The sequence below is a fragment of the Bombyx mori genome, chromosome 1, assembly GCF_030269925.1.
Source record: "Bombyx mori chromosome 1, ASM3026992v2".
Classification (NCBI taxonomy): domain Eukaryota; kingdom Metazoa; phylum Arthropoda; class Insecta; order Lepidoptera; family Bombycidae; genus Bombyx; species Bombyx mori.
The window spans coordinates 5069505-5091561 of record NC_085107.1 but is presented as its reverse complement, the minus strand read 5'-3'; the positions used below and the strand labels follow the sequence as shown (position 1 = coordinate 5091561).

Below are 22057 nucleotides of genomic sequence, written 5' to 3'. Positions count from 1 at the left end.
TTCAAAATTTTATTGGCCATTTGTATTGAGGAACAAATCTAAATACATTTCACAAATTAACAATTGAATATTATATTTTAAACGATTTACCAACATTTCATGTATTATCATTAAACAAAGATTTAGTTGTGTAACAACTTTTAGTTTTGCTCCCCAATCTCCATTACTTTTTTATTGTAATGTTTCATCGATAGTACAAGATTATATTATATTTAAAATATCTTATTTTACACTATTTAATGACTGCGTGTCGTGCGAATTTGGAGCCCTATCGATTCACGTTGACGCTCAAAAATAAGTAAGGTCCAAAAACGACAACACAACGTTTTTAATAAAGTGAAATATAATGAATACACGAAACATAAATCGTAGCAAAAAAAAAATTGGAGCTTATATTTAATATTTTACTATCTGATATTGAATACGCAACGAATGTTATATTATTAAAATAGCATATTACAAATGTTATTATTAATTAATATTTTTCACATTGCTTGCATGACAATACAAACATTCATACCTAATATTAGTTATGCTTATATGTAACAGAGTTATACTCTAGATGGCTAATTCATTATCTACATTTAAACGTCACAAAAATTTAAATTATTCATGACAAAGCATCGGCATACGTTAAATAATAAGAGAAATCAATATATAGCTTATTGAGTTCATGGTTTATTTTTTATCTTGTAATTGGTAGTCAAAGCTATTTTTAGGCAACCAAAAACCGCCATTAACATTAATTACGATCCTCCCCGAATTTAAGTCCGCTGGTAGTCACTAGATACATTAAATAACAAATAGCAATTACATACCTTAATTACAAATTCAAAGCGTTTACATGTCGTATTGGGTACATAAAATAAAATCACATAAACAATTAGCCAAACACATTTTCATAAAAATAAAAAGATATCTTAAACACACGTAGGTCTTATTTCAACACTAAAAGAAATGTTTTAACATTCGCTGCACTATCCATAGATTCCGAACAACAACTTACATAAAGTATTACGTAATCCTCTACACACGCTTTTTTCATCTTCCAAGGCGATACAAAAAGAAAATGTATGTACACAAGGCCAAATCAAAGCATATTTATTACATAAAGGTCGCATACTGCGCACAAACTACGCATCGGAGTACTGACACTCATCATTGATGCGTGTTCAAACAGAGCGCAAAATGTTAACACACAACATCCTATCTCGCCTCAAAAGTCCAAATATAAAAAAGCATTAACATCATTCCTCAGTTTTGTCATTAATAAATCTAAACGATACGTGATAGCAAATCAAAACTACACAACCGATTTATTATTAATTTTAAAACTTGATTAACTCACATTACGTCAAGTAGCTGAACAGTAACTATCCAAAATAATGCAGCAACAATCAGCATAAATATATTATGTATATTCATATAATGTTAACAATGCCCATAAGTACCATGTTCATAAAGTAACTCAAGTATTGGACGAAAGACCTGCTTCCGTTTTATACTTAAATTATTATTATCAACTATTAAGTCGCATATAAGATACAGGCCAAAATTAAAACTGTTTAGGAACTCTGTTTACTGTAATTTTAGCAGTCCAACTTCAGCCAAAACTTTGTATATTATGTATTTTTATATTTGTATCGAATAGGTACATGAATTATCTTATTTAAAACAACAAAAGGAAAATTTATGCACAATATATTTTTTGTGAATATAATCTATTTTTCTCATTTATAACATACTCGTATTATGGCTATAAGAAAGACCTTTAAAAATTCCTTTTTTGTTACGAATGTTTCTTTAACTGATTTACTGATGCATTATATAACAATATTATTCTGTCGGATATAAAACATTTCATAAGAATGCACATCTAAACTTCTTTAGTATAAATCCTCAGTGCATCCATACTTCAATAGAAATATTATAAATGCGAAAGTGAGTTTGTTTTTTACGCTTTCACTTCCTAACAACTGCATAACCGACCATTATGCAAATTTACAGATACTTTATCAGGGATACAGAAAATAACATAGGAGATACCTTTCACCTAGAAAAACAGTACTATACCATACGGACACTTTTATTATTCGAACATTAACAGGGATGAAGCCGCGAGTCTAAGCTAGTATTTATTATTAAGCAGAAAGCTATCTAACACGAATTAGAATTTGCAAAATAATCGCATCCCACAACCACCTAAGGCTTCTCTTAAAAAATATATAATAGTTACTGGTACCTTCGCACCTTATTGACACCGCAATAATTTAAAAATTATTTAATAATATTAAAGTTAGTTTTTACTCTAGTTATTAAGACTCTCTAGTTAAGACATTTGGATACTCTTCAACAAAAGCCTGCTTAGTACACTGTTATTTCTTTTTTTTCCTATTCAAAGTTAGTGAATTTAGTTAGTGAAACTAGTTAATGAATTTTTCTTTACTAAATGGATTTAATAATAAAATACCTCCCTACAGCGAGAGAACATTGTAATTCTAAGCTCATAATATGGAAATCTATTTACAGATTAACAGTAATCATCATACTAATCTGGCTCAACCACATATCGGGAGCAAAGATACTGAGTCGTCAGAACGTAGATATACACCTATTTTCTGAAATCTTAAAAGAAGTTTGATTACATATTATTACTTTTTTGTTTTAAACATCCGAGTTAAGACTATTTTCTACTTTTTTATTCGTACGAAGTGAAACCTAATTTATCATTTTTACATTTAGTTAAAGAGTAAACAAGTTTTTCGTTTAAATCTGAATGGCCAAATACTAAATCTACCAGAAAAGATTGAAAGGAGCCGAGAAGTAACTAAGGATTTCTAATTTAATAAAATACTTGTGTTAACGAGAGAATAAAAGTTAAAAGATGCAATGTTTATTCGTGATGTGTGAACGCGGAGGATAGCATGTTGATACGGGTTCGAATAACGTAAGCGCTTCAATTAAGGCACAAGAGTAAATGGATACATCATCTCTTCAGATAACAACACTTCATGAGTGTCACAGAATGATCCAATAAATGAGAAGCGGCCAACAAACTGTCTCTTATAACGTATTTCATCCACCATTTCATTACTACTAATTGTACTCGATAGCGTGCACATCAGCGCTAAACAAAACCACCACTCACTTGCAGAGTTGTGGCCGCGTTCAATATACTGAGTGACAAAAAGCGAATATGCCAAAGTAAAAGTTAACCAAAATAGATTTATAATATATTTTAAAGAAATTAAATAATTAAATACAAATGTAAAACGCCCGTTTAATATTATATCAAAAACCCTTAAGGTTAATAGAAAATATAATTAAAGTCAAAACTAATATATGGTCAATGTTATTTGCAATTCTACATTCTACAATATGCCAGGGCTACAGAAGAATATCTAATTGATGTGTTATATTTTGTTCTCTTTTAGTTCAATTCATAATAAATAAAATAATAGTTGTTTTAATACAGGATGTAGGGGATCGATTGCGGAGTCGAAATTTTAATGACAGCATAATACATACCACATACATCAAAATACATATCGTCTTCTCGCATTAAAACTGTATAATCTCAAAACTTACTAATTTTACAGGAGAGTGTTTGAAAATTTAAAACATGCGACATTTTTAATATTAATCATCTTTGCAATATTTTTTTTACCAGTTACATTATCTGTCTTTTAAAGTATGATAAAATTACGTATTAATTTTGTTAATAGTAGTCAAAACATAGGGTAAACTAAAAAAACTAAAACTAAACTACGCTCTTTTGACAGTATTTATGAGTAAAATACCGCTGATACTAAATAATTCCGCTCCATATTAACTCAAATTCGAATATTTTTGGAAATTGTACACTTTAAATGCGAAAAGACGATGCGATCAGAACGTAAACGAAAAGCTGTCTCGATTTATTCGGTTTATGTGGCGGATATCACATTTATAATGTCCATGAATTCCGTGACTACTTTTCAGGATGATCCAAAAATTAGTCTACCCACCCAATGCAATAAATTTAAAGAGGTAAATAAATACAAATATTGTCTATTCAATGCGTTCACATTTTCTATGATCGCCACGTAAAATGTCACTTTAATCCGATAACGTTCGATTCCATGTATCACGTATCACCTGATTTTTAATTGTTTCATCACCTAAGTTTTATGATGACCACTTTTTAAACGTCTTAATAGCATCAGTAACATCGGTCTTTGATCACCGAGAATAAGTCTCTTAATGCCATACTTAGTACAAAATACTCATGCACTTAGATTATTTTAGTATCATATTTGCAATAGGCTGTGCGGTCGATCGATAAAAACGTTTTTATTTGAAATTCATTATGGTTTTTTGAGCATTTCTGCATGTCTTAGTTTTTCTTGTACATAAATTCTACGTTAACATTACAATACATTATGGTGGTTATACTAAGAATTAAAAAAAAATTTGAAGCTCTTATACAAAAGCGACTGTTAACAATTTAAGAAAAATAATATCGAAGCATGATTATTAAAATGAAGATTTTATAATATATATTTCTCAAGTCGATAAATCAATAGTATTATTTGTTGTTCGTGTTACAATAAAAACATATTTAGACTACTTACAATTGCTAAAAAACTATATATATTCTTATAAAAATAATAAATTGTAAAATAATGTGTACCTGAATATATTTTAACCCTTAGAGCGCGAACTGTCGATAGATTTGACTCTCCATTAGTGGTTTCGTACAGTTTGAATATAGGTTCGACCTGTACGGGCGTATCTTAACGCGTATATTTATAGGTTTTTAATAAGCTATTAACATTTGTAAATAACCATTTAAAATAATTTGTGTGAATTTAGGATTCATTGAATTAAATTCTCGGCACACTTAATAAATGTACTATTTTCAGAAATTTCGGCAAAACATGTGAAAATAATCTCAGCACTAAAAGGGTTAAGTTACATCACAAAAATTTTAATGACATATAATATAATAATAATAAGTCACAGTCTGAACAATAAAAACAGAGTTATTATTTTAACACAAAACAAATTGTTACACGTAAAACAAACACTTATATTAAAAACTTACAAATTTATTTTATCAACAAAAATTAAACAGCTTTTATAAAATGAAATTTCAAGTCTATGGTTTATGTATAATTCTAATAGAACTATTCGCTTATTCGGACACCGAGCACGTATTCAATAAAGTACAAATTCTCAACGACCCAGAAAAAAAAAGAGCAGCTTCTCCTTAGCGGATGGAAAGCAGTATTCACCAGATCCCTGACCACACCATCGGCTAACACAAAATACCCTTTTTTAAGCCTTGGTTTATGTTTAGTGTAATATTCCTATAAAAATCTATAGATAGACCCCGTCTTAATCTTGAATGAATGAATGAGAGTGAAGGAATAAATGAAATTCTTCTGAGCTGGTTTAATTTGATTAGGATGTCTTCTTTTGTAAACACATTTACCATATGGAAAAAAAAGTCCACAGGTTATCGTAACGATAGTCGTCAGAGCAAATGTGCCATCACAGAATACAGAAAGGGGGCTTTATAAGCGAAAGGGGCTCCAACAGTAGATATCCAAACTTCGCGAATTTGTCAAACACAATATTTAGTCTCTCACAGAATTTACCAAGCTGAGTATTACAAAAAAGCTGCACATCAGTTATAAAATTGAATCTCATCAAATATTTATTTACAAAATCTTTAAGGTCACATAATAATATATTTATTTTGTTATATTCCCAAAAATTACAGTTAGCAACTTCCATTAATTATTCTTCTTATTTAAGGATTACTTGTGGTGCTATTGAAAAAGCAAAACTCGGTCTAGATATTCATACCAGTGCTGCACAAATTGTACTGGATACATACTTTAATGAAAAACTATTATTTGTAATAAAAAGTTACTGAATAAGTTCAATTTTATCATTAGTTTAAGGATATTAATTAGTATAGTTATTATTGGAATTTAAGGAAAACTTTTAAAGTAGTGCCATCAATATATGATATGAGTATTTTCAAGAAATGAATATATTTTGTACTTTTAGTAGTGTAGTTACCGCGCAGCAGGAACTGGTTTCTCCAGTGTAATAATATAATATTCAATTAGTCTGAGTAATTTGTAAGAAGGAATTACTTGCACACTAACAACTAGAGATCTTAAGTAAAAGGGAATTTCCTTTTTTTTGCTGTCTTTGTAGGCAGACGAGCATACGGCCCACCTGATGGTGAGTGGTCACCAACGCCCATGGACGTCATCAATGCCAGAGGTACAGCCAAGCTGCTGCCTACAAAAAAATGGATAGTACTGGATAGTGCTTGGTTACTTGTATAGTCGTATTGGACCCCGCACGGCTAGGTACCACCATATTGTCTACTTCTACCTGTACTACTGTTATATACCACAATAGAGACTTCATCCTTTTAGCGGTAGACAGCGGCTTGGCTCTGCCCTGGCATTCCTGACGTCCATGAGCGACGGTAACCACTTACCATCAGGTGGACCGTATGCTCATCTGCCTGCTAGGGCAATAAAAAAAAACAAAAAAAAACCTTATAGCAAAGAGCGGCGGTCTTCAAGTTGAGATGTCTATGGGCTACGATAACCGCTGTTATCAGGTGTGCCTTGACTTTGTCCACTCATCAAACGCAATAAAGAACATAGTATAGGATGTTTATTTTTGTTCGGGACCGTCATTTTTGAGTCTTTACTCTATCTCGGCTTATCGTTACAATACAGGTACTCTTTTTAACTATTTAATATCATATTTAATTTCATCTACAAAGGGAGATGAACCTGCACCTCATTTTAAATGGTAAGTGTTTACTGACAACAATGCCTAAGACTCAGCCAACAAATTTCTACTGCTAAATACTTTCTAAGCCTCCCTTAAAGAAGAACATGTCATATCATCTAAAAATTTACGGAGATTCAGAAATCTCTGGAAACACTCTGGACACACCCACTCACTGGACTGTCACTGGACAAACCCAATGTTTCAGTTATTCTGGAAGAATTTTGCTTTAGGGGCATTGTGGTACACTAGAAACAAAAATGTAGCTTTTATAATTCATTGTAAATTTCTCTGTCCTATTTTGGGTAATAGTTTGGTGTGGTCATATAAAATTTATCTCTATTGTATATGTACTCGGTGCTTACAAATAACGCGAACCATAAAGGATGTAGCTTATTTTATTTCTTGTGCACCCTTACTGGTTTGCAAAAACTAACATTAGGAGGACACTTACTAGGGGTAGTCATTTCAGAGTCCATATTGCGATCCCAGTCAAGGATCGCAGACGTTCCTCATCGTTGCGGGTTTCGACGGATAGCCTTTCTCACCCGACGTACAGCTGTGTTAGGAGTCGGTGCAGTGCCCATCTTGAATTGAACCTGCGGCGTGGTACCCGACATGCCTCCAAAATTATACACACTAGTTTGACCCTGTTGCAGTTGTTGCTGGTGCTGCTGCTGCTGTTGCTGCTGTTGTTGTTGTTGCTGTTGTTGTTGTTGCTGCTGTTGCTGCTGCTGTTGTTGAGGAAGTTGCGGCTGTTGCAGAGATTGAGGCGGCTGCTGTTGCTGAAATTTATAAGGTACGTCTTGGTATGCGAATAAAACACTACTCTAGTCATTTTAGACAGATTAAAAATTACAAAAATGTAGTAACTACAATACTATATTTTTTTCGTAATCATACTAATATATACAAACTACATAATTACGCGGCATAGTATTTAAAGCATTAAAAAATCAGATTCTATGGGTCTTAGTGCGACGTTGGAGTGAAATCTCAATGTAATGGATTTATGAATCTCAACCTTTAAACCTCAACGAATTATGTTGGAAATATACAAGATTAGGAAATGTGGTTGCAGTTTTCCAGTATAATACTCAAAGAATGCTGCTAAAGATTGCGCTTTTTACAACACCCATAGGAGTAGTAGAAAACACACTGCTAGTAGAAGTTTTAAAACAGACAGTACCATTTTTACTGTTTTAACCAATTATTCTGTATCGTTTTATTTTTTCTGTGTGCTAAATAAGTTAATTTTGGCTTGTTTATTAATGTATAAAATATTAGAGTTATTATTACCTGTCCAAATCCAAAAACTCCTGGAGCTTGTGAGGCGCCGAAATTAAAGGTTGGTGTCAGTGCCGGTGTTAAAGATGGCATAGATTGGTTCTGGTTTCCAAAAGTTGGTGTAGAACCGACATTTGCTGTTCCAAATAGTCCCACAGAATTGCTAGGAGGTACAGGGCTACCGAAGATATTGGGGGCGTTTTGGTTCTGTGCTGGGCTAGGAAAGAGATTTGGTTGACTAGCAGGATTCTGTTGTGTTGCAATTCCGAAAATATTCTGCGTCGACTGCGTACTGCTGCCAAATACTGAACTCGTATTATTATTATTAAATGGCGATAATGATGATGGCGCACCAAAATTAAACGCAGCTGGTTTTTGCAAAGGATTAGCTGTCGTACTTGCTGCAAACAAATTAGAAGTGTTGTTTGAAGTGCCCCACAAATTTTCATTCTGAGTTGATTGTCCAAAGAATCCACTTGATACTGTATTACTAGCAGGTAATCCATTTCCACCTCCCAATGTATTTCCGGGTAATGCACCACTCGACCCTAGAGGTTTAAGTACATCACTGCCTATAGAATTGCTAACAGGCATAACAGTATTTCCAATTGTATTGCCATTATTAGGACCTATCATATTGCTGCCACCACTTAAAGCATTTCCAGTTAGACCATTGACAGTAGGAATTATGGTACTTGTAGGTAAAGCAAAGCTACTTGTCGAATTTCTGTTGTTTCCAATAGGAGAAAATTTATTTTCGAAGGTGAAATTCTCAGTTTTTCCCAAAGTAAAGTTGAATTTGGGTTTCTCTACAGCAGTCGAAGCTGGTTTAAAAGAGTTAGCAGTAAAACCAAAAACGGGGGAATTTGCCGTAGCAGGTTGGGATGTCGTAGTTATTATATTATCACTATTTTGAAATAATGATACAGTGGAAGCTACAGAAACATCACTTGCGGGAAACATAATAGAAGATGTGCTATTTTCTGGTTTTTGGAATAATGTAGAACTTGGTGTGGGACTCTGGAATACAGGCGAAGCAATTGAATTTTGAAAGGGTGATTTTTCAGTTTCAGTCTTCTTGAATAGAGAAGCATTACTATCAGTTTTGAATGCTGGAGTGTTAAATCCTTTTTGTTGAAATAACGAAGTTGCTGGTGCCTCCGTAGATTTCACTGTCGTTTGTACTGGTAAAGCAAAGGAAATTGAAGTAGTAGCCACAGTAGACGGGCTCTTAAACATGTTAGTCACAATATTTTTACTGCCCGCCGAGAATGTGAAAGTATTATTCAACAGTGCCTTTTCACTTTTTTCTCCAGATTGTGTGTGTAAAGAATTAGTAGTTGTATTTTTATTCTCATTTACAGATACTGTTGGAAGTGCAGTTACAACCGCAGGTTTATTATCACTTGGCTTTAACAAGTCATTTCCCAATTTAGGATTCTCAAACATTGAAGTATTGACATTTACTTTTGTCACTTCTTCTTGTTTGTCTTTTTCTCCATGAGAATTGCCAGCTCCTACTTCTGATGCAGTGGAAGCTTTTGGGATTCCAAATGAAAACTTAACTTTCGTGGCGTCAATATTTCCTTTAACATCATCAATTTTATCTTCAGATTTCTTAGAAGGCAAAGTAAATGTAAACATTGGAATTTTTTCCAATGTGTTACTTTCAGAAACTTCTGGATTTGTCTTTAAAGCAGCACTAGATTCCTCAGTTTTCTTAACTAGATTAACTTGTTGCTCAACAGGATTAATGCCAAACTTAAATGAAGTATTTGGATTAATCCCGAAATTAAAAGATTTTTTCTCTGGAACTGAATTGTTAGATGGCTCAGCTCCGCAGCAGACACACGATGTTTTCTCATTATTGTTCCTAACCAAACAACTTTGGCATTCCCATGTCAGATTTTTCTGTGAATTCACAGTGGAAAGTAAATCATTACGATTTATAGTTGATGCTGAAACATTCAAAAGTGAGGAATTATTATTTTTAAGGCCAGGCTTCGATCCACCACAAGCAGCACATTTTTCTACACTGCTCTTATTTGTAATCCAACAGTCATCACATTTCCAATCACCATCTGAAATACTTGGATTTCTTTTTTCAGGGGGCACTTCAGAAATTGTATCATTAGTGTTGGCACTGCCACAGCATTCACATTTAACTGCTGTTCCTTTATTCATAACCCAACAGTCATTGCATTTCCATTTTCTACTATCATTTGCCTCAGATACAACTGGTGCGGGTAGTTTGTTAGAATGGGCACTGCCACAGCATACACATTTTTCTATATTTGCTTCATTCAAAGCCCGACAATCATCACACTTCCATGTTATCTCATTACTTTTTATACTGATGGCATCTGCTTCTGATTTCTCACATGTTTCACATTTATCAATATGAGCTTGTGTGTCACTAAGCTTGCAAGAACACTTAGTCACTTTCCCAACAACACTTGACGGCCGTGTGACCCCACAACAAACACACTTGTCAACATCTTCTTTGTTTTGTACCCAACATTCAGCACATTTCCACTCTGGTTTTGAGTCTTTGAGACTGTTATTAACTTTCTGTACTGGAGTTTCCTTTGTTATCCAGGTGGTGTCCTTGTCTGTAGATTTCTGTATGAAATTCTCTTTTGTAGACCAAGCTGAAACTGAATCCTTGGAACTTTCAATATTTTTCTGCGCAAATGATTCCTTTGTTGCACCTACAACAGGAAAGTCATTTTGCTTATTGCTGGCAATAACTTTATCTACTCCGCGTTCCGGACTGCCGAAAGTAAATTTGGGTAGTATGGCACTTTGTGTTGAATTCTCTGTAGTTACTTTTACAGGGCTTGAAAATTTGAATTCTGTGCTACTTATTACTAAATCAGGTTTACTTAGAAATGCTGTAGATGAACTTGTAGTGGTTCCAGAAAGGGGGTTTGTATTTTGGGCTACAACCAATTTGTTCACTGATGCAGCAGGCGTAGATGTAGATATTAAGTTGGGCGTTGAGGAAAATGGTTTGCCTAAGGTAAATTTAGGCATATTATTTTTATCAATTTGCAAAACTCCTGTTGGCAGTTGAACTGGAGTCAAAACATCATCGAACTTATCGCCTCTATTTGGTCTTGTTAATCTAGTCTTTACTTTTGTTGTCAAATTGCTGTTTTGTTCGTTAACAGCTAATTCCCTGCAAAGAGAAATACGTTAACATTTCATCCATTTATATATTTTTATTCTGTTTAGAATTTAACAATTTAGGTTAAATATACAAACTTTTGTGTAATGGTTGTTGGATAAGGGCTAAACTCTGGCGCGGCACTACTATGTGAGGCAATAAGTTGTCGTGCAGCACTTGTTGAGTCCATTAAGCGAGATTTCTGTTTCACTCGTAAAATTGAAGCTATACTTGGAATGTGCAGTTCTTGAGTTCGGTAGGCTGGGAAAAAGAAAAAGAAAAAAAAGTGCTTGGTGTTTTATACATTGTCTAAAAAAATTAAAGGAACATTAACACTAATACAGGTAGCTAACTTGAATTATGTAAAATTGTCATAGGTTGATTCATGTGTATGGATACAGATTATCAATATAGTTCACCCAGAACAAGCCCAACTTAAGCCTATAGACATCACAATGTGAATACCCAAAACTCATCTTGAAACATGAGGTTGAACTCTGAATTGTACCATACAACAGGTGTTCCATACTACAAACTGGAACGCGTAATTATTTCATAAATAAGATAGTAGTAACTACCCATGCTGCATTACAAGATTAAAAGTCACTTGGTAACTGGACATTAATATCAACCCAAATCAAATACCTCAAATTCCCAAACACTCCATACCCTCAATTTCTTTACTCACCAGCTGGTTTAATTGTATTTGCGGTACTATTTATACTCTCATTTCTAGGTGACTTCTGATATCGTGGGATTCTTTTCGCTTCCGCCAATGGAGAGGAATATTGTTCAAGAAGGTCCATTATCTTTCTCGCAGAATTACTCATTGTTACTGTCTCATTAGCTGGAGATTCATTTATATGAGCGACTTTTCTTTGTTTAATATTGGGCTGATTCATGTAGGATGAAGAAGCACCCCCATACACGGTTCGTCCTGAGTAAAAAGGCGAACCAAGGAGACTAGCTTTGAATGATGGATTTCTATCTTTATGGACAGTTTTCATAGAATTTGCTAGAAAAATAAGAAAATATTAAAATTGTAATACTAACTTTTGTCGACTTTATTAATGTTTATTGTAACATTAGTAAAAGTCAACAAGGTCAAAAAGAACGAACAAGTGAAGGACTGAACTTATCTAAAACAAACATTATGCTGAAAATACTTAGGTCACATCAATAATCCTCAAAAGTAAAGTATATTTGAACTTATCTAAAACAAACATTATGCTGAAAATACTTAGGTCACATCAATAATCCTCAAAAGTAAAGTATATTCATTATTGTGCCAAAAAATATTATCTCAAGTAATAAAGGAGAAAAGGCAAGTTCTAAATTTAACAAAACTATAGTAGAATTATTTTGTTCCTGCAGTTTGGGTCATAAAACATAGCCCAGTTAGGGCGGTGAACATGTTGCGCGGGCGCAACGCCATAATCGATAAAAACAAATGAGTCATCGAAGGCAAGTACACAGCGGCGGGGCGGTATACGAAGGGTGGTGAGACATTGTTATGTTATGAGTCATTTGTTGTACCTACCTGCAAATTATAGTACATATGTCGAAGAGAAATTTGATTTTGTGCATTGTAGCTCTCTGAATTTCTTTAGTGACACAATTGCTACTCGTTTGTTTTGTACCAAAACGGCAGAATTTATTCAAATATTTTGCTTTTTGGCAAAGATATACCAGCACAAGCACGTGTGTTAAAATTCAATCAACAATAACGTATTTAAATTTTTCACTGAAATGAGAATACATCCCGAAAAGTTACAGTGTTCATTTCTGCCGTTCTCGTTACTTACTGCGGCGATATGTGGTGTAAGTGTTCGATTAGTGATTTTTTCTTTCATTTTTATCACTAAACCACAAAAATGACAACTAAATACACTATCGATAACACTTATCGACAACAATAATGCGCATCACTATGCCCGTCCATAAAGCTCGTGAGTGGAAGAGAGAGCGAAATACTCACTGCACCGCTCCGATTTTTTATGACCCAAACTGCATGGACAAAATAATTCTACTATAGTGAAAAATTAGATACACTTAAAAAAGTCAGAAAATCATGGTGGAGGATGGAATGTTGACAAACAAAATAATCTAGAATCTACATTGGAAATCTACATCACAATGGATTGTTTATTCTTGCATTGGTATCAGATTATTGTAATGGCTAAGAAAAAAACCAAGAAGATCTACCCCAAATCTACCCCAAAGATATTGATTCTTACCTTTGGAATTCAAATTATGGCATAGTTATATTGCTCAATAATAACTTTAGGTAGCCCCTTTGATAATAAAATATAAATATAATGCAATTTAATATCAATTACCTTGTGCAGTCTCACTATTATTAGTAGATAATTCAAATATAGATTTCCTCTTCACAGCTACAGAATGACCAATTGTTGAAAGTGTGTGCTGTTTTTTAAATACTGAGGAAGAACTTGTATCCTTTCTATCCACATTGGAATCATCTATGGAACGAATTGTACTAGAAGTCTGTGGCGACATAAAGTTAGTATTTTGTCGAAATGTATTTCGCCCAGGTGTTGACTGTATAATGCTAAAGGTTGAGGAGCATTGTGAATTGGCTTCAACTGTAGTCAGCACAGAATTCCCCTGAAAAAACGTTTCTCTTATACCAAATGACAAATGTATAAAGTAAGTTAAAGCAATTACAAATTTTAAAAAAATTCATACATCTGCAGAACCAAATTGATTGTATTTTCCAGGAGTACTAAATCGCATGCGTTTTGCTGGAGGCTGAGTGCTGACAGGACTTTCTGGTGATTCATCTTCAGTGGAAGAGTCTGTGACATCAGCTGTTGGTGTTGCTCCATTAGCATTTGACGTACTAGGACTACTAAACCATTTAGTAATGGTACTTGGCAATAAGCCTGACATTCTTGCTGTCACATTTTTCACGAATGACTGCAAAAGGGATACAGAAGCTTAATAGAATTTAGTAAAAGAATACACTTCATTATTTTTTTAACCCTTTTAGTGCTGAGCTTATTTTCATATATTTCACAGAAATTGCTAAAGGATTTCGGAAAAAAAAATGTACGTTATCAATTATTAAGTGTGCAATCGTGATTATTTTTCTCAAATGTAGATGGATTTTCGTAATTCTTGCTGTTATGTGTAAAGGACATATCAAACTACTCAAATGAAACAATATTATTTTACTATAACTATATTTTTATTAGATAAAAAAACAAGAAAATAAAAAAAACATTGACATAAAAAAAATCCCACGCAAACCCAATGGACTCCCTTTTTAAAGCACCCACAAACTGGCGGAGATCGAGGCACTCCTTTTCCTCCTTTATTACTACACACTACACAACGGCGAAGCGTCGTCTCTGATAACTTCTCTAAGCCAAAAATTTGTTCAAATCTGGTAAGTGTATCTGGAATGTTTTTACTAGTTTTGATCACCAAAGAAGGAAAAAATTAATCAGAATATCCACTAGGCTTTTCAATATCGGCGGATAAATGTTTTGATCCAGATATTTCGAAAAAAGGAATTGTTTCATTGGAAAAATTATCTACAGGAAGTTGCACAAATATACCGGTATCAAGGTTGTCCAAAACTGTAGACTCGTCATCTGAAGACTACCAGTTTCGCTACAAATACGCATTCTTCGATTTGTAAACATTCTAATCTTATTGTCGCTGTAACTATTTTCATGAAGAGGAACATTTTCACTCAAAGATTCACAAGTATTTTCATCAACACTATTTGACAAATCTGACATTTTGCAAGTAGAAATAACTTTAACTTAAAAAAAAAAAAAAAGATCAATACATGAAAATAATTTTAAATAGTTATTTACAAATGTTACTAACTTATTAATAAATAATATTTAAAAAAAAACTTTCCCTTTAAAGAAAATCTAACTAAAAAATACAAATTAAATTTATTGTAAAAAAAAGAGTGGAGTGCATGGTATCAATAGTTATAAATATTTTATTAACAGATATGAGTAGAAGGATTATTCATTTTGATAATAGCTAAAAATCACCCCATGGTTTTTTTTATAATAGATTTATTTTGTATCTTTTAGTTGGATTGTCTACAAAAGTCTATTTCTTTGTTTTTTTTAAACTATCATTTATTATTCATTTCTTTAGGTTAAGTAGTATTATGTATCATAAGTTATTCATTAATGTACATTCACTCAAACACCACAGTTTCCAATTAGCTATGTGGAAAAAGAAGGCGCTCAAATTAATTTATTTGGCTGCCGAAAGTAAATAACGGGTCTTTTTGAAACATTGAATTGTCATCAGTCCTTGATAAGTACGCTAAATTTCGAGTTAATTCGAAGTTTTGAAGAGGGTCAAAATCAGGTCAGGTCAAAGATTCCGTTACATACATACTAACATACGTACGAAGCTAATAAAAGCGTATTAAAAACGTTATACATGCGCGCACTAAGACACGTCCGTGCAGCTCGATACCTACCAGGTGTAACGGTATGACAGCTTTTTTTTTTTTTTGGAAAAGAAAATACAATTTTTTTAATGGAAGTGTAAAAACATTTTTTTTAAAGTTATTCGCCATTGCTGGCTACACATTTTTCCCTTCTTTCATGCAATTTCTGGATTCCATGTCAATAAAACTGTTTGTCTTTTAATGCAATCCAATTAATTACCCAATTTTCGATTTTCTCATAGGAATCGAAGAGCTATTCAGGCAATGTTTCATCAATGAAAACAAATACTAGTCAAGGAAGGAGCCAAGTCTGGTGAATACGGTGGTTGGGGTAGCAGCTCCCAGCTTAATGCTTTGATTGTATCCTGAACCGGGTTTGCTTTGTGTGCAGGTACATTATCATGTTGCAATACTACCTGGCCGTATCTTTAGCCCATTCTGGTTGTTTTTCGATCAATGCATGGTTCAAATTGATCATTTGTTGTCAGTAGTGTACTAAATTAGATCACTAAATTTTAGGAGTTTATGATACACCACACCTTTCTGGTCCCATCAAATACACAGCATTGTTTTCCTGCAGAATCGTTCTAGTTTTACAGTCGAAGTTGATGGTTGTCCCGAATTAACCTGTTTAGGTTTCTGAAAAAAAATCAATTTTTCATCGCCAGTAAAAATCCGATGCAAGACTCGTTTTCTATTGTATCTTTGAAGCAAAAATTCACAGTTGAGTTTCGGTTTTGTATCTGTCTGTCATTTAATTCATATGGTACCCATTTTCCAGAATGGTCAGAAATTGTTTATTGTGCAACCCTTAATTGCCATTTGTTTCTGATTCAAAGTGTCATCTTCATCCAATATTGTTTGCAATTCAGTCTATTCAACAAACCATTTTTGGTAGTCTTCCACATTCTTCATTTCTCACATTAAAATCCTTATCTCTGAACCCTCGAAATGATCTCTTATAAGTTGCTTCTAATAGAGCATGATCACCATATGCCTCGACAACCATTTAATGCGACACTTTGTAATCGTCGTAGCCTAAAGGATAAGCCAACTGATGCATTTGTATTTAACGACGCACCGGTGTTAGAATTCCGCAGGCAGGTACCAATTTTTCCAGTGAAATACGTGGGCTGTGAGCTCATCTACCCATCTATGCAACAAAAAAAAAGGAAAAAAATTGTATCTTGACGCTCACTTCATACCGGTACACAGAAGGACATTCCCGGTCATCGTTCTCGTCGAACCCGTCGCTTGCGACGAAGGGCTCGATGAGTAAATTAACCCTCAGACACAGCCCACTGAGTTTCTCGCCGGATCTTCTCAGTGGGTCGCGATTCCGATCCGATGGTAGATTCTGCGAAGCACGACTCTTGCTAGGGTTCGGGTTAGCAACGTCGTCAGGTTTGAGCCCTGTGAGCTCACCTACTAGTTAAGGTTACGCTGATATAGCCTCTCAAGGCTCTCAGCTTAGGTAGGAAAAAAAAAGCGCAGACGGACTAAGCGCTACACACTGTAAACACATTAAAAGAGAGTAGATCTATTGACGGTTTGGACTCTAAGGGTTAAATAAATATTCCTTGCTCTAGCTAAATCAAACAATCTCACTAACAATGGTAATGCTGCTACCCACATTAGCTATGCTTTAAACCTCAATACCAAACGGCTTTACAGTAAAAACAGAACGAGTAATACGAGGGTGCCTTTTATGCTCGCGGAATGGGGAATATAGGATGGAAACAGAAAAATAAATTATTTTTGTTTTCTAATATATTCAGCTGCAAAAATACCTACGAATTCATGTTTCAGATCTTTCAATCAATTTGTTTATGGGTATAAATATGGTATATGTTATATATAATGGGGCATAAAAAATATTTTGTCTTTATCTTCAAAATAAACTGAAACTGCATGCTTGACTTCATCATCGGTGGTAAATTTCTTACCCCGCAGCTCTTTTGTCAGATTGGCAGATCAGCCGACGCAATGATGCTCTTGTGGACGGGCGCGTTGTCGTGCAAAAGCAGTACATCTTTCGTAAATTTTCCCCATCTTTTCTCTTTAATGACTTCTTTTAATCACTCTCATATTGAAGCGTAGTATTCTCTGGCTATAGAAACACCTTTATCTTAAAAATCGATCAATAGTATTCCTCCCGATGTCCCAAAAGACCATTGTCATAAGTTTCACAGCTGACTGTGACATCTTAAACTTTTTGGGTGACACTGCCTTTTTTATGCCACTATAACGATAAACTCATGTTTCGTCTCCAGTAACAATTCTACTCATTACACCATCTTTGTCTTCATTGCAGAGGTCCAAAAATGAATCTGAACACTCTAAACACTGTCACATTTGCGTTGACGTGATTATTCTCGGCACTCATCTTACGCTGACCTTAGTCATGCCAAGGTAATTGTGCAGGATTTTAAAAATAGTTGTATCAGATACTCCTACTATTTCTACGAGTTGATTGTCTTAGCATAGTTAAGACTTTTGAGATGAGTTCTAGCATGGCCACCTCCATGCTCATGCCTGATGGCCTCTGGTCGTTTTCAAGTGATTCCCTTCCTTGTTTAAATAAACTGTGTACATTTGTACATAGTTTACATTTGTACACCATAGTTTTTCCTGAGCAAGAGTTGTCGTAAACCAATGACATCTCATTCAGTATGATAGGAACTTATTTTCTTTACTTTTTAAGGAACTTTATAACTGCATGATATTTGATTTTATCCATATTACACTTTTCACTCCCAATTATGTTGCTTGGTTGACAATAGCTCAAAGACTACTCTGATAACAATGAAGCCTCATATTTATATTAATTATGAGTCACTAAATAAGTTACAATCTTAATGATCATAATCATCCCCCTCCAACTCTCATTGCACAAACTGAAAAACGCACCCTCATATTTTTACTTGTGTAGGTTCACAATTTTCACTAGTTCACTGATATTTTGCATATTATATTCTGTGTATTATATTTGGAGTAAGGAAGTTTAAGCCAACATTTTACAACTGCTCTCGGAAAGCAAATTTTAAGATCTGTTGAATAAATGTTCACTGTTCTCAGATGATCATATTTATTACAAGTGCATTTATTTGATTTATATCTAGTCTGGAGATGAACATGTTTTTTTTTTAATATATATACTAACAATCTACAGAAAATCTCAGAAATTTCTGCCAATGTCATGTGATATGTAGTGGCTCATTTACAATCTATTTACTGTCATGATACAAAAGAAATTTACAAAACAAATATTCTGGTATTGGAAATGGTGCTTTAAAGAAATAACAAACATAATAATTATATACAATATATAGTGAACTTAAAAAAGAATACTTATCATAATTGCATCTTGTTAGAAACTTCACTTAATAATTTATAAAAATACTTGATTTGAGATTGATGACATAATCAAATGTCAAGTTTTTGTTGAAGCAACAAACACATAATATAACCAAACATATCTATCTATAATGCCATCATCTAAACTACCTTTACATAATGTCCCCAAATCATTTGCCCAGCAGAAATGTAACTATTGTAAGACTATTATTAAATTTCTAAAGCCATGGCTTTGTGTAAGTGAGAGTTTGGACAAACTTATTTAGGTTTCTTTGTTTGCTGAACTCTGTTCAGGCCAATTGCATCAATTTACACAAGTCAGTTTTGGAAATATGAAGGCTTGGAAAGTGTGTTGAAATAACTTAAATTTCAGCTCTGCTGAATGAAGAGACTTTAAAAAAAAGTTCTCAATATCCTAATCTCTTGGTATCTACTATTCCTGAAAATCATTATAATCATGGGACATAGTTAGGAATAAGGCTTTGGACCTGATATAAAGTCTTAAAGAAAGGATAGGGAATCTTTGTTCAATACTTTGAAACTTGCTAAGTTAAATATAAACTAAAGGGACTTGTTTATCATCAATCTTATTGCAAAAAAGAGTCATAATTGAAAAAACTCGTATCATAATATGAATGGATGATCACACCTCATCAAATGGATGAGGGATCCTACAATAACTTTTTTTTTACTTTTGTTACCTATGTTTTAATATAATTTTTGTGCTATATATAACTATCAAAATAAGACAAGTTTTGAATCTAAGATGACACCAAGTGACTTCACATTTTACAGAATATTGTTGGGTTTTTCTTTTTTTTTTTTAAAGTAGCCAATAAGGGTTAATGTTACATAAATTATCATTATATGGCACTGGCAAAAACAAGTACTCTTGTCACTTATAATTATTTTTCCCTAGACCATAAAAAGTAAATTGTTTTATATATTTTTTGTTTATTTGCATGACAATTATATTTGAAAATCAAAATGTTAAAACGTAGTGTTTTAGTGTTTAAGGTTCTTAAATAGAAGGTCTTTAAGAAAAAATGTTATTTTTTGTCCAGAAGCTTTGATCTTTTTTTATGAATAAATCCAGTTTATAAAAACTTTAGTGTTTTCCTGTAAAGTTCATAAAATGTAATTAAAATAAATAGCTTTTCATGATATATGAACATGTGCATTGAACAGGCAAACTAAATTTCAACGAAACATATTTACCCTTGCAAAATTCTTCTACATTTAACTATATTTAAGATTATACTAAAGTAAAGTTCATGGTAATAATTAATTCATATAAGGTTCAAATGAATTAATTATTATTAGTAGCAAAAAAAAAATCTATGGGAGTAGATTAATTTTACTTGTGTTACAATTGAGGAAAAATCCAAAACCGAGTACCATATGAACTTGTTACTACAAGACGTGACTATCGCAAAAGCGAGCTTATCCGAATTCGCGATGACTCCACTATAGTATAAGCACCATTCGCTAAGCTGAACATGGAAATACAATAACGCGTGTGGAGTTTTTGTAGACTGAAAATATATGGAAATAGCAAAGCGCGTACTTACGCTGTTAGAATTGCCAGTAGAAGAACGCGTTCTCTTTTCCTTGCTTCTTGAAAACACCATACTCATTTTTTATCAACTTACAGCACTGATGAATACTTTCAATGTATCGTATTAAAGATCTAATTTCTGACTAAATTTATTCATAACTGGCAAAAACGTGACAAACATGGCGTCGTTAAAAGTGTCAGATTAAATGCTGTGCTCAACGGGAGGTCTAACAAATTTTCACGGCTCTTTGTGGGACGTAATAATCACAAAACATGAATGTCACTCGCCACCAATAAAACTTATTTATATTTGAATTCACTAATAATAAATTTAACGCAAAATTGGATGAATTTGAAGAATATTAACCAAAACTATCCATCCGCTGGCATTAAAATAATTTTTTTTAAAGTATTTTATGACCTGGTAACTAAGACCTTTAGGTCAAGTCTTTTTTAATTTATATTCTTATTTTTATGAAAAATGATAATATGGAGTGAAATGAAATGAAGACGATTAATTTGAGACATTAATCAATTGAGATGAAATTAAATTAAATGAGGTGATATGATAAGGGATTATATATAATCTCAAGAAAATGGTGGTCATTTACTGAGATTTTTTCAGTGGACTTTTTGGAGGATCTCGAGAAGCTACGTCCAGCAGCTTTGTTTCAATTTCCCACATTTGTGCACTTTCACAGATATTAAAAAGTTAATAAACCACCGTTATTACACATTTAAACCTGAAGAAAGACTAAATAGACAAAATAAAACAAATCACAGAACATCACTCCTCGCGTTCCCGGCAAAAAGTCCTCGCCAAATATATTAAGTGTATAATCTATGGTCTTCGCATTAAATTATATATATTTTTAAGGGATTTGAGGACCTGGTTACTAAGACTTTTAAGTCAAGTCTTATTTTAAATTATATTAAATTATCTATGGGTTATAACGGTAACCACTTAACATTAGGATATTCTTATTTTTATGAAAAATGATAATATGAAGTGAAATGAAATGAAATGCCTATTGCTAGAAAATGTAAGCTGTTCATAAGCATGCTCGTATTGACCATACTCAAAAGCACGCTTTTTAACATGCTATTTTAGAGCATGTGTAACAGTATCAGTGTAAAAGTAACAGTTAACAGTATCAGTACCGGTAGCAAAGTTAAAGAACACTCCGATAGAAAAAAGACAACTCCTTTCAAAACGAAGCACATCTTCTTCTCAGTCGCATGCACTCTTGGCAGAGTGGTCGTGATCATCACTTCGGGTGGTGGCGCGCTTCACCAGACGTCGCCGCGTCGCCATTCCTCGCGTACCGCGGCCCTTCTTGTGCACTCGTTAACGGGACCGTTTAGAGCTGCCTTTATTTGGTCGGTCCATCGAAATGGTGATCTGCCGCGCGGTCTTATACCCTATATC

The 22057-nt window shown here is 33.5% G+C and overlaps 1 protein-coding gene across 3 annotated transcripts; it reads right to left on the bottom strand.

Moving 5' to 3' along the window:
- Window positions 1-21041, bottom strand: LOC101746595 (nuclear pore complex protein Nup153). 3 transcript variants are annotated; one of them, XR_001140119.4, is made up of 8 exons: window positions 20642-21041; window positions 13973-14203; window positions 13603-13891; window positions 11952-12278; window positions 11362-11524; window positions 8107-11275; window positions 7262-7592; window positions 1-6300 (listed from the first exon to the last, which is right to left on the bottom strand). XR_001140119.4 is itself a non-coding variant. In XM_021352306.3 (8 exons), the coding sequence occupies exons 1-8, from the start codon at window positions 20705-20707 to the stop codon at window positions 7320-7322; spliced, it is 4344 nt and encodes a 1447-aa protein (XP_021207981.2). In that variant the 5' UTR covers window positions 20708-21041; the 3' UTR covers window positions 1-7319. The 3 variants fall into 3 exon arrangements, 2 of the variants coding, with proteins under 2 accessions (XP_021207981.2, XP_012551503.2); XM_021352306.3 differs by having other exon boundaries at window positions 1-7592; window positions 8107-10805; window positions 10980-11275; XM_012696049.4 differs by having other exon boundaries at window positions 1-7592.
- Window positions 21042-22057: the final 1016 nt, after the last annotated feature.

What these genes read in the sequence shown, in the direction of transcription:
- LOC101746595 (XM_012696049.4), bottom strand. Translation starts at nt 20,707, where the DNA reads ATGAGTATGGTGTTTTCAAGAAGCAAGGAAAAGAGAACGCGTTCTTCT. An exon ending in TAATAGTGAGACTGCACAAG is followed by an intron (nt 12,279 to 13,602) that starts GTAATTGATATT and finishes TTATTTTTCTAG; the next exon opens with CAAATTCTATGAAAACTGTC. An exon ending in GAGTTTTTGGATTTGGACAG is followed by an intron (nt 7,593 to 8,106) that starts GTAATAATAACT and finishes TATAAATTTCAG; the next exon opens with CAACAGCAGCCGCCTCAATC.